We start from the raw sequence: 13,731 nt of genomic DNA on the forward strand, positions 1-13,731 counted from the left end.
CCCCGGAACAAAAAAAAAAAAAAAAAAAAAAAAAAAAAAAAAAACACATAGGCAAAATAGGTCTTTGTGATCTTTCACCTGCCTGTTCACCGGTGAGCTCACCAGTGTGCTCTACAATATTTTACATAGTTCCCTAGTCAGAAACATTTTACTCTTCCTCTGTTGTAAATGATCTCTTATGAGTTCCAGTCACAATCCTCTAAGAAAATTTCTGTATAGTATTTCGTACTTGTTGTTTTCTTTGTAACTATCAAACTATTTATGTCACATGTTTAGGATCAAGTAAAACACAACCACTGGCCAATGCTTTGTGTTTTGAGTGACATCACAGTTGCTGCATAACTTACCAAAAACATCTACTCCCCCTTTGGTCTTGTAAAAAGTTACCAGTTTGTTCTTCACTGTACATGAGGCCACTGTTACATCTTTCTGAAATCCAAAGATTGTACTATACAATTCTGTTTTGAAATTGCAACATTTCATTGGGAAATTCTGCTTTGTTCTTGCATACAGTTCCTATGCTGATCAATTTGTGCTCTGTTAGCAAATGGAAACATCAATTGGAAACTTGTAAACCATTTGTCAAATGCTGATTAGTTTGGGAGACGTGAGCAACAAGTATGTTCACAACATCATTTGGTTCATTACTACAAAAATAAAGACCTGGTGGCTGAGTTCCAGAATAAACTTCTAAATTGCATATAGCAAGGTATATATTTTTACACTGTATTATAAAGGCTTTTTTGGCATATACTGTCTAAAGCTAAACAGTGACCAGATTTTTCATGTGCCATTGTACTGAGCTGGACTACTTCCACAAGAAAAATCAAAAGAAAACTTTTTAAAAACAAATCCTAAGCCAGGCATGGGTGCACACCTGTAGTCCCAGCACTTAGGAAACTGAGGTAGGAGGATTGCCACAAGTTTGAGGCCATCCTCAGCTGTGAGTGAGTTCAAGGACAGTCTGAACTGTATAGCAAGGCCTTGTCTCAAAAAGGCTAGCAAAAAAATCCTAAATGCAAGAAATTCAACAATGAGCCTTTCATCAGTAACATTCACTGTTGCTGTTTAGAGCTCCTGGGCATGCCTTGCCATTCATCTGCCAAGTGAATGAATGCAGATGTACCTATGGGTTCCTGTTTTCCCCTCAAGCACAGCTATGTGAGCTACACCCAGATTCCATTATGGCAAATTAGATATTTGCAAAACAGAAGAATAGCATGGATGTATTCCCCCCACACACACCATGATGCTCAGGGATATATATACACAAAAAACGCTACATGGACCATTATGTAGGTAAAAAATTTGTTTTTTTTGTTTTGTTTTGTTTTGTTTTGTTTTTGGTACCAGGGATCAAACTCAGGACCTTGTGCTTGTGAGGCAGGCGACAGCACCACTGAGCTAAATGCCTGGCCCTATGTGGGTAAAAGTTTTGATTGACACTTTTGCATAGATGAACACACCTTGCCATTTGTTGTACCAAGTCGGTGAACACAAAGATTGCTTTCTGCATCCTTCAGGCACAGCTACTGAGACACACAGCCAGCTACAATTACGCTAAAGTAATAATTTCATTAGAAAAGTTTGGAATGAATTATGGTAATCCAAAATAATGCCCAAGGATAGTCTGAGCCACTGTCCAGAGAAGAGGGAAACTTTAAAAGGGATGTGTCACTCCTAAGCTCTTTAATTCTCAGCCAGGAGGAAGTCAGACAGATTGTGAAGGGATATGGACATTAATTGCATTCTGTACACAATAACCAGAGGCTCCTCCTAGGGCTAGAGTCAGCCCCAGTATGCCCCTTGGAAGGCTCTCACCTTGCATCTGAAATTCTCCTTTACCCAAGGACTATCATGTTTCCCTGGGCAGCTTCCTTCTGTCTGTCTCTTTCTCAGGGTCATTTCCCTCTAGGTCTCTCTCTCTCTCCCTCTCTCTCTCTCTCTCTCTCTCATGTGTGGCCCTGACACAGCGATCACAAGGCCTGGAACTTCCCTAATCACTAGTCCAAGGATGGAAAACTGAAAATTGTGCCTGTTACCACAGAAGCACAATTTTCTACCCTCTCAGGTACCTATCCTACCCCCAGTGGTGTCCTTTTTAAAGCAATCTCCAGATGACCCAGATGAAAGGAAGGGAGAATGAGACATCAGCACCACCTAGAGCTCTAAATATGCTCAAAGAATTTCCCAGGGTGGTCATGGGGGCAAGTTATCCACCCAGCTCTGTGCATAGATTTCCTGGACTCATCACATCCTTCTGTCCTCCACAGCACTCAGCCCTGATCTGTTTCTTTCAACTCATCTGACATTTGTCTCATCAAGAGCTCTTCCAAGGTTGGGATGGGTCTGGTTACCAAAATGTTAGAAGATAAACTGTGGAGTGACATAGAGCCAGGCTAAACTCAGCCATATACTGAGGGACAATGGCAAGTGACTTGGTGTCTGACCTCACTTCCCCATCTGCAAAACATTGTTAATGATGTCCATCCCACCAGGGAGAAATAAAGATTTAATTAGGCAATGTTTGCAGGTGAAGCTAGGTAGTCAACAGTAGCTCTTCTAAGGAAAATCCCCAAGTCTCAGTGGCTTCATACAACAAGGGTTCATTTCCCATCCATTTAGTAGGCTGATGAAGCAGAGCTCTCCTCCAAGAAATGATTTAAGGACCTAAATCCTTCCACTACCTGGGAGTCCTGCCCTGGTGTTCCTTCAAATACCTGAAAGAATTGCACAGACAGAGGCCAGGCCCAGATATGGCACTGTTCAATTCAACTTCTAATTGACTAAAGCTATCACATATTCCATCCAACCACAAGGAAGACTGGGAAATGGAGTTGCTTCACACGTATTCAAGAAGAGGAAATGGGCTTGTGAGGAAACTGCCTAATCTCTGCTATAACATGTTTTTAGCATAGTGCCTGATAAGCCATAAGAACTCAATAAATAGAAGATACTATTGTGAATACTTTCTACCATTTGTTTCAACACTGCTGTGAATATCAGAAATTACAAAATCTTAGGGTGGGCTTGTCAGAACACAGAAACTGAACACCAGCCAAACCACAGATGTAGAATATTTTTCCACTTTTTAAGATATAGCAATCATATACCTAGCATTTCTCCTATTCTGAATATTCCTCACTCCATGGAGATAATGAGACAATATATATTGGTATCAGAGGGTGACCAATCCTCTGACTGCCTAAAAAGGGAGATGGCAAGGGCTAAAGAAAAAAAGACAATAGAGACATGCATAATTTCAAAGTATATGGGGGGCCAAGAGGTTGTGCCTCAGAGTAGGCACAAAGACTCTCCAAGCTAGCTACTATTGATTGGGTACACACAAAATTGAAGGGAGCATCAGGAGACTTAAGGGACCACAATAATCCTAGCTAGATGTGGATCTTATGCTGATGAAGATCTTAGGTCATGAGGATCTTATGCTGATGAGGGCTATAAGGAGAGCATTCTTACAATAGTAGGTGAGATGAGTTAATCTTATTAGAAATGTGTCCCTCATCAGGTGAAACCTCTCTCTTTTTGTATTACTACTTGGTTCTCAAAGGGTCAGGATGTCTTCAGCTGATATCTCATCCTTGAGTGCCACAGCATCACTGGACCATTGAAGCCTCAACTTATGACTGAAAAAGGCAAAGAGGAGTTATGTTTCCACACGCCATAGCCAGCTCTTGGGTAAGGTGACATTGGGCCTTAAACACTATAGTTGTATTTTAATTATGAAATGATGTTTCCCCATAATTGATGTAGAATGGCTCTCAACACAGAAAAGACCTAGAATAGCAAAAGCAATTCCGGGTAACAATAGCAAAGCAGAAGGCATCACAATCCCAGATTTGAAGTTATATTACAAATTATAGTGATTAAAAATAGCATGGTACTGGCACAAAAACAGGCAAGTGGATCAATAGCACAGAACAGAGGAAGCTGGAACAACCCCAGACACATTCAGCTATTTGATCTTTGACAGAGGGGCCAAAAATATACACTGGAGGCAGGCTCCTTCCAGTCCCTTTGTACCTTGAATATTGTCTCTGTATTCTGTTTATTCCCTGTCATCCCACCTCCAGGTATCACAGGGTCTGATCAGCCTCCAGTAAGAAATAATATCAAAAATCAACAAATTGAATCACATCAAATTAAAAAGTTTCTGTGCTGTAGCAGACATCCCTGCACAGTACAAGTGGACTACGAGTGGCACATGCTTCTTGCTTTCCTTAATTCAGCTATACTGTTTTGTATCAGGAGTCAGACTGAAGCCCCACATGACTCAAATGGGCCTGTCAGATAATGGACCAGGCAAGGATAGCCCCTCCCCAAATGGCTGCCACAAAACCTAGGCCTCAGTCTATGAAGTGGCAGGGCTCTGCTGAGTTATGTGCAGTTGAGGTCAGCATGACCTCAGTTAAAATCCTTTCCTCCGAATTATAGCTTCTCATTGACCCAATGGGTTGCTTATTAATTGCATCCAGTCCCAGCACCTGTTTGCTCTACCCCAGCAAGATAAGCAGTGCTTCCTCCCTTCCAGCCTTGCCTAGCACCATCATGCCAGGTGTTCAGCAGTATTTCACTAGATGCCTTCAAAGCACACCCTGCTCCCTATTCCTTCCTATGGTTGTATTCGATAAATATGGATACGCTTGGAGGCCTTTGTCTTTGTTGCCCAGAGCAGCAGTGATCAGGTCTCAGGACAAGCTTTTTCTGTGTCTCATTTCCTGTCTTTATTCTTTAATTATCATTGTGCTACTGTGGCTCACAGGAGACCAGGACCCACTGCAAGGATTCTCATCATGTTCTCTTTCCTGTTCCCTATACTGTACAGCAAAGGAAATAACTAGCAGAGTAAAGAGACAACCTTCAGAATGGGAAACATTTTGACAGCTCTTCCTCAGACTGACGTGTAGATTCATAGTGATGGTGAACCTTTCAGAGCTTTCAATGATACAAACAGCCTGGTGCAGCACGTGTACCATAGGTTTGCCACCAATGATTCAGAATAAAGAACTCAAAACAATTACCCCCCAAAATAAAAGGTGCAATCAAAAACTGGGCAGCCAAAATGAATAGACACCTTAGAAGTACAGGTGGCCAATAAATACATGAAAAATGTTCAACATCACTGACCATTAGAGAAATCCAAATTAAAACAACACTGAGTAGCTATCGTACTCCAGAAAGAATGGCTATCATCAAAAAATTAAATAATAACAAATGCTCATGAGGCTGAGGGAAAAAAGGAATCATTCTGCACTGTTGCTGGGGATGTAAGCTAGTCCAACCACTATGGAGATCAATATGGAGATTCCTCAAAAAACTAAAAACAGAAATTCCATTTGATCCAGCTTGTTATTCCCCTTCTAGGTATCTTCCTGAAAGAGTTAAAGACATCATATGACAGTGACATAGGTATACCCAAGTTTATAGCAACACGATTTGTATTAGCTAAATCCTGGAAAGAATTTATATGTCCATCAGCAGATGAATAAAGAAAATGTAATATTTATATAAAATGGAGTACTACTCTGCCATCAACCTGAGGCATTTGTTGGAAAATAGATACACCTCAAGAATAATAAGTGAAATAAATCAAAAGCACAAGCTTAAATATCACATGGTTTTTCTTATATGAGAAAATAAAAATACAAAAATAAAGAGCAAAATAAAAGATAGTATAGAAAGTAGAGAGATCTTTGTCAAGTGGGAAAGGGAGCAAGAGATGGAGGGAAGGGGAAGGGGGGAAGGGAAAAGGAATGAAAAAGAATTGAAGAAAAATGGAAATAGACCTTTTGCAAATAGGAAGGGGAACAAGAGTTGGAGGGAGAGGGAGAGGGAAGGGATTAAAAAAGAATTAAAATGGTTATGTACATGAATGAACTCCTCCAGGATAATGTGAAAACTATGTTCTGCAAACGTACTAATAAAAATAATAGTGTTTAAAAAGGGATGTGGTTTTGACCACTATTTATGGGCAACATCAGAGTTAGCACAATGTCAGGTTCATAATGACAAGATGAGGTAGAAATCTCATAGTGTCCTCCTTTAAAAGGTTAGCAGGAACTAAGAAATCATTTCAGAAGCATAATGCCCAGGTACTCCTGAGCAATCTTCCATCTACATTTCTCAGTTGAACAACAGACAGTGCAAAATACATCCTCACACTTTAAAAACCTGGAACTCTCCATCCCAGCTGATTGAGGGTGTGGTAACCAGAGCTGCCTCCTGAGGGTGGTTTTGACTGATCACATGTCCTGGCAAGGCCTGCAGATACCACACTCCACTCTCTATACATCTAGCTGGCGTATCCTGGCCTTTAACTATCATCCAGAGAGAGCTCTTTCTGGTCTTAGTGTGCACCCTCAGGCACAGATGGGACCTCCACTCCCAGCCAGCTTGACTCACTCTCAGTCCAGGTAGATGGGCACAGACTTGTGCTCGCACAGCATTTCACTTGATCTTAGCCAAAAGGCCGAGAAGAGATCTGACAGCATTTCAACAGGGCTCACAACTCCACAAGCCATGGCAAAAATGCCCCTTTGGTACCTAGGTCCTCTGAAAGCAAGGGCAGGACTCCCATGCCAGTTTATATATGCACCTGGCAAACAGATCCACAGGCACTTGCTCAACATAGTTGAATCCAAATCCAGGCAAACTCATTACTGCAAATCCCGTGTGAATGCAAGCACATGGGTGAACATTCCCAAGTGTATGCACACACATGGTTGATAGCACGTGTTTTCTCCAATAAAAAGTGAGAGGTGGACATAGTTTGTCTCCGATATCCATACATCTTTAGTGCACCTGGACAGAAGTCTCAGCTGAGCCAAGCGACACAGAAGGGAAGATGTGTTAGTGACTGAAGGTGTACTTTGGTGTTACCAGCTCCTCCAGCAGTACTGTCACGAGCTCTAACCGTGAGATTTCAGGCAAGGTAAGGGAAACACAACGGGCTGGGAGATGTGGTGGGCATCCCTCGAAAAATATTAAGCCAGGTAGGGGATAGCTTGCTTTTACCAAGGTCTAGCTGAGAGCCACGCACAGAGATCACCAGACTCACACTCGTGACCTCGCACACCTGGCCTCGGGCAGCCTCCTTCCCCAACTTACAGCGGCTCGGTCTCAGCTCTACACCCCAGCCCACTGACCGGGTAAAATCAACTCACCCTCCACCCAGCTTCCGCACTCAGCGGTAGACAGACACGAGCGCGAGCGCGCACCGGGTCTAGCTAGCCAGACCAGTTTGACCCGAGGGGAGTCAAGTGCGAGAAGAACAGAGCTGACCGCAGCCCCCTCTGGGTCTCGGAAGGTCCTGAGCCCTAGAACCCGCACTCGGGGCACAGGATCCCGGAAGCCAGGACTTCGGGGCGAGGCGTCCACAGCCCCCGCCCCATGACGTCAGCCCTGGCCCGGAGCGCCCAGAGCCGCTGAATCTTCAGTCTTAGCCCTGCGGAGCCGCGGAGGGAGGTGGGCTGCGAGCTCCGGACGATGCGGCGGTCCCAGGATGCTGCGGCGCCTGCTAGTGCCTCTGGTGGCGCTCCTCAGCCTGCGCCTCTGCCCCGGCACGCACGGTAAGCTCCGCGACCGCCTCGCTGGCCGTGTGGGTGGCCAGACCTGAGTCTGACCGGTCCCCGTTCCTCCTTGAAAGTTCTCCGCACCTGTGACTTGCCCTGTTCCCAGCCGGCGCTCCTTCACACTGGCAAGACTGGGTTTCAGGCTCACTTGTTGTGGAAGTAGAAGAGGCTGAAACTAACAGGGGTGGAGAGGTGGACAGAGATGTGTATGCACAGCCGATGGTCCCCAGCCCCATCCCCCTTCCGAAAAAATTAATCACCCACCCACCTCTCGACAAACAATGCATTTTGCTTCTCTGATTCCGATGATGGAACTGCTTGTACCCACTAGGGAATGAGTTTTATCCTCTTCTAACTGTCCTCTCTCTTAGCCTTCTCATCTCACTCCATCCCTGCCCTCTCCTTCGGAGAACTGACCACCCCCCGCCGATCATCCCTGAAAGTCTTCAGGCCCCAGCTCATACCCATTGTCACTCACCTTCCTTCAGCCTAACCCCTACCCCTTAGCTTAGACTAAATTCCTGGTGCTGAAAAGCCAAGAAGAGCTAAGGAAAGGGCCGGAAATTGGAGAGGTCAAGAGAGAGGTTGTGTGAACGGGGACTACCGAAAAAGAGCTATCCTGACCCCAGAATACAAAGGAAAATATGCAGTCATTCATGTGATCGAGAGCTGAAATGGGGATGTGCCCAAACACTGCAAAGACTGTTTTTCACTTTCTATCTGATGTTTTGTAATTGAAATATACTTGAGTTGAATGTGGCAACATTTGCTGCCTGTTGACCCAGCTACTCAGGAGGCTAGGACAGGAGAATCGCTGCAAGTTCAAGACCAGTCTGGGCAACCTGAAAGACCCCGTCAGAAAGAAAAGATAGGGGAGGGGTATTGGGAGAGGAAAAGAAGGAGGAGAAGGAGAGGCAGAGGAGAGAGGGAGGAGGAGAGGAAAGAGAAAGAAAGGAGAAGGAGGGCAAGAAAGGAGAGGGAAAGATAGACTTGCAGCTCAAACACAGTATATGAAAAAAAGAAGGGAAGAGGCAGATATGTATTCTGTGAGAACGTCAGAAGCATGATGTGAGAGCTGACAAGAAGTTAGAGAACAAGAGATTTGGGACTAGACTTGCTTTCAAATAGAGACAATTTAGGGAATCAGGGAGGGAAGGAATTGGGTCGGGCGGCTCATACCTGTAATCCCAACTACTGGGAAGGCTGAGGCCGCAGGATTGAGAGTTTGATGTCAGCCTGGGCATCTCAAGATGCTGTCTCAAAACTTAATGATAAAAAGAGTTTGGGACATAGCTCAGTGGTAGAGCACCCCTAGATCAACCCCAACCCTCAGAACTGTAAAAGGAAAAGAGGAGAGGAGAAGGGAACCCATTCGCTGTGGTCCTTGAATATATTTCACCTGCCTAATCAGCAAGATTTTTTTTTTTTTATGGGGATCAAACTCGGGACCTTGCTCTTGCAAGGCAGGCTGTGGCACCACTGAGCTAAATCCCCGGCCCTGCAAGATTCTTAAAGTAGATGTACTGATTGTGTTCTTACAGAAGAGAGGATGGGTTCAGCATCACACTGACAAGTGCTAGTTTGAGGTTCCTGGAGGTAGTGTTTCTCGTGATGAGTGGTGTATGTTGGGGGGCTAAGGGGTTTGCAGGGTAGAAACAGAGATTAGAATTTAGTATCGCCCTTAGAGCCCATAGTGCTAGCTCTGCCTGGAGATGTTCTCAGTGCAGTCTAGAACCAGGGCTAATTCATTCTGTCTGTCCTGTCCCAGACTGAGTTAGGCTTCTGACTATAAGTATAGCCTTTGTAGAAGCTGAAGAATGAGGGAGTACAGGAGACCTGTGAAGAGAAATAGGCAAATGTCAACAAGCAAGGCATGAGTGTATTGAAGAGTTCCAAAGAGGTGGCCTTGGAATGGGGCCAGGACAGGGACTAGGAGTAGAGGTGGGAGGCAGGCCTTGGGGTGCTGCTGGAGCAAGGACAAGAATTGGGAAGAACCAAGGACTAGCTCACCTGAGTGCTCACTTCTTACATGCCTTAGCCCTGGGCCCCTGCTTCCTCCACTGGGAAGTGTCCCATCCAGCTGTTCTTCTTAGCCACTGCTGCAGCTTCTGAGCATAGCCAGCACAAGGGAGTGATGTAAGGTCCCAACACAAGCTTTGGAATCAGACACCTCTGAGTGTAAATCCCTGCTCTGCTCCTTACCAGCTCTGTTGGCTTTGGGCAAGGCACTTACCCTCTCTGAGCTTCCATTTCTCTTTAGTAAAAATTGAGATAATACATGCCTACCGTGCAGTGCTGCTGTGATCACTAAATGGAACATTTGTAAAGCACCAGACACAGTGCTCAGCTTATCCTAAGCTACCCAGTAAATGAATTACAATCCTCACCACCATCACGGTCCTCCTCATTGTCCCTGAGGGTGATTTCTGCTATCTTTGATGTTGACACTTTTCTCCCCAGGCTCAGAACTACCCAAGCCTCCAGAGGTGTGGTTTAAAGCAGAATTTTTCCAGCACTTCCTCTGCTGGCTGCCCATCTCAAATCAGTCTGAAAGCACCTACTATGAGGTTCAGCTTGACTGGTAAGGAAAGAGGAGATGGAGGAAGGGAGGTGGGAAGAGAGGATTCATCCCTACTGCTCCCCTTTCGTGAGAACATACCTGCCCTGTTTTTGAGGCAAGACTAGAAGGGACCCTAACACATGTCCACTCAGTTGACAAGAACTTGTTTGGTCTCATCTGTGCTGAGCAGTATGCTGGATACTCTGGAGTGAGAGGCCAAAATACTACCTTTACCCTCAAGTTCTTTTCCATTTTACTAGAAAAGCAGGAAAAGACAGAGTATCACAGGAGAATGGGGAAGCCCTCGTGACTGCAAAAGTAGCTAGAAGAGGGGAGAGCATAGGCTGTGGGGTGGGCTAGCAGGTCTCTGGAGAAATGGCACTTGAGCTACTCGTATGCCCATCAGAGAGTCTTCTAGATCTCAGAGAGTGGTATAGGGCCCCAGAACCAAGGGAGACTGTGCCGTTCAATGCCTTGGACCTAGGAAATCCCCTGAAGGCTGTTCCAATTTCTCCATTATGGGAGCTCACTGCCCCAAACCCTTGCTGCCCTTTTAAAGGAAGTAGGTTTGGGCTTAGGTTTCTCCCTCAGTGCCTACCCTGATATATCCTCAGGTATGGAAGAAGCCCATGGGAGTCCCTTCCCCACTGTAGCCAGGCCCCGGAATTGTGCTGTGATGTCACCATGTACACTCTGCACCTGTACCGAAGCAATGGTTACCGGGCTAAAGTCCGAACAGTGGATGGCAGCCGATTCTCCAACTGGACCTTGGCCAATACCCGCTTCTCTGTGGATGATGGTACTTTTCCTCCCCTTGACCTAGAGCATGGCTTTTGGGTTCCCCCAGCCAGAAACTAGTATGATGCTTTTCTCTCTGTTGCTAGAGCCAATCACAACAGCCTGGTTTCCTAATCCGGGAACTATTAGCCTAAACAGACTTGAGTCAGGACTTTGGAGAAGGTTAGATGAAATTAGCCACAATTGTTTGAGATTTAAAGGGGAACTGTAGTTGTTTATCCTACAGAGGAGAAGTTTGGGGGTGGATCAAGGCAGATGAGTCACAAGGGCCAGGCTGGTGAACTTGGAAGTTTGGGGAGAGGAAACAAATCCATAAGCACTCAGGGCAGCAATCAGTAGGTAGAATTTAGATGAGTTCTTCCCCATCTAGGGGTCAATTCCTAGGAGTACCTTTATGACGTGGGAAGGTATGACTGAAAAAAAGATAGGACTCTTCCTAGAGAGGTTACAGGAAAGTGTGATCCCTGAACTCTGGGATTCCTCTATTCCACACATTGGGCTTGAACCACGTGTGTATCATAAGCTCACTCTGCAGGATCCAGAGGTGAGCCAGTGTCTGGGAGGTCATTCGCTCTCAAGTGCCTGCTCACATGCCATTGTTCAGCTGGCCACGGAGACATTTCATAGAGAGTGTATTTAAAAAATATATTTTTAGGGCCCAGCCTGACAAATTCAGATTCCCTGTGTCCTGAGTAGGCCCAGGGCATCTGTATTTGAACATTCTCCCTGAGAAGTTTCTGTATGGGAGTGGATTGAGAAACCTGTGGCCTTGTCTTCAGGATGGGTAAAGCTTGACCCCAGAACAAGACATAGATGGGATGCTCAGGTTCTCCCTAGCCCTTGGCTTCAGAGCTTTTCCCCTCCTCTCCTCAGTGACTCTGAAGGTTGACAGTGTGAAGCTAGAGATGCATGAGGGCTTCATCTTCGGAATGATCCAGCTCCCCAGACCCCAGGTGGCCCCTCCAGGTGACACATATGAAAGCATCTTCACTCACTTCCGCCAGTACGAGATTGCCATTCGCAGAGTGCCAGAAAGCTTTAAGGTATGGGATCCCCCAAGGCCACAGAGCTGAGGCTCCACAGGCTTCCCTGCTCCCTGGGCTGGAATAACCTTTATGTGCTATGAGCTACTCTGCACAGAGTAGAGTCACATCCTGAGGAGAGAGTTTACATGACATCAGCCCTCAAATATGAGCTCCTGCCGGAAAGTGGGGAAGACACTGTCTACCAGTATGGGCCATGCACATGAAACAAGTGACAACTGTTGTTTCTGACTTCCTGGCAGTGGGTACTCCATTCCATTTTCTTAATGGGGAAATGAGGCTGTGCAACCTACGGAAGGACACCCTTGTGAGTGGGAGATCTTGAATGTGCAAAATCCATCCTCTTTCTTCTTCGCCACAGTTTATCCAGCCTCATCTGCAAAGAACTTCAGCTTTAATAAAAGAATCCCCTAGGGGGCCAGGGATTTAGCTCAGTGGTTCCGCTGCCTGCTTCGCAAATGCAAAAGTTTTGAGTTCAATCCTGGATACCAGAACAAAACAAAAAGCTCCTTTTTCTGTAATAATACAAAACCAGTTATGGAGATTACTGACAGGTTGGGCTGCATTGACACTCATGGGGTTTATTATATTAGAAAAAAAAGACTGAAGGCATTGGCCACAGCCATCTCTAAAGCACCCCCCCCCAGTGTCTCAAAGTGTAGTTCAAAGGTCAGCTTCTGTGTGCCATAATGTAAGAGGATGTGTCTTATTATTTTTATTTCAGTCAAGCCAGATGGTAGACCATGAAAACTTCACCCTCCCAATCCCTGGAGAGGTGGGAAAGTTCTGTGTCAAAGTGAAGCCATCTATCGGCTCCCGAACCAACAAGGGGATCTGGTCAGAGGAGCAGTGCATTGCCCTCACCAAGCAGTGTAAGTTGGCAGCCAGATGGAAAGGGTGTGGGAAGGCTGACACAACCCAGAAGAATTTGCTGAGGGCTGGGGAATAGAAAGTGTGCAGAGCACTGGGCCATAAAGCTCTCCATCTTCACACAGCACTAAGAGGCTCCAGTTGTCCCCATTTTAGAGATGTGCAAACTGAGGGTCCATGTCTGCAACTTTGTGGAATCACACGGAAGGCATGGCAGTAGAATCTGGTCCCCTGATTCTGGGGTTTTTGCACTTCCCAGAGACCTCCCCAGGCACCCACAGTCAGCTGTGCTGCTTCCTGTTTGTTACAGTTCTGTGCTGTTCCTCTTGAGAGCCCAGTATGAAGTGCTTCCCCCTGCCCTCCCCCCGCTAGAGGAAGCAGAAATGAGCTGCCTCCTCGAAGGAGCTGTTGAACTTAGAAACTCAGTTGTAGGCTCTCAGCGAGGTGTCAGGTGGTAAGCTGGGGAGAGGGTTTGTGGTGTAGAGTCATGTCCTGGCCATGAGGATCTTGTAGTCTGGATGGCAGAGGGTAGCGCCCAGAGAAGGGTATAGCTAGGAACTCAAGGTTGCAAAGCAAAGTGCCCACATTATGCCAACAGTAAGTGCTCTGGCAGTGTGGGCAGGGTCCAGCCAAGACAACAGTGGCCCCTGTATTATAGATACTCAGTACATTTCAATTTCAAAGACTACTTAGCTCATTATCATTTAAGTCCCACCACAGAGTTAGACACTAAGTATGTGTCAGCTTTGAGGTTTTTTTGTTTGTTTTTTTTTGGGGGGGTGGTTTTTTTATGACAGGGTCTCACTATGTAGTTGAGACTGACCTGGAACTCACTGTGTAGCCCAGGCTGATCTCAAACGCACAGCAATGC

The 13,731-nt window shown here is 45.8% G+C and overlaps 1 protein-coding gene across 1 annotated transcript in view; it reads left to right on the forward strand.

The window, feature by feature from the left end:
• Positions 1-7,397: 7,397 nt before the first annotated feature.
• The window catches only part of Il10ra (interleukin 10 receptor subunit alpha), a 17,893-nt gene continuing 11,559 nt past the window's right edge, over positions 7,398-13,731 (forward strand). The window contains exons 1-5 of the mRNA XM_010629363.3: positions 7,398-7,586; positions 10,050-10,170; positions 10,764-10,948; positions 11,821-11,990; positions 12,715-12,862. Of these exons, the coding sequence (XP_010627665.1) occupies positions 7,520-7,586; positions 10,050-10,170; positions 10,764-10,948; positions 11,821-11,990; positions 12,715-12,862 (691 nt within the window). The 5' untranslated portion in view covers positions 7,398-7,519. The remainder of the gene's footprint in view (positions 7,587-10,049; positions 10,171-10,763; positions 10,949-11,820; positions 11,991-12,714; positions 12,863-13,731) is intronic.

This window comes from Fukomys damarensis, unplaced genomic scaffold (assembly GCF_012274545.1).
Source record: "Fukomys damarensis isolate Sample0158 unplaced genomic scaffold, DMR_v1.0_HiC HiC_scaffold_16, whole genome shotgun sequence".
Taxonomy (NCBI): Eukaryota; Metazoa; Chordata; class Mammalia; order Rodentia; family Bathyergidae; genus Fukomys; species Fukomys damarensis.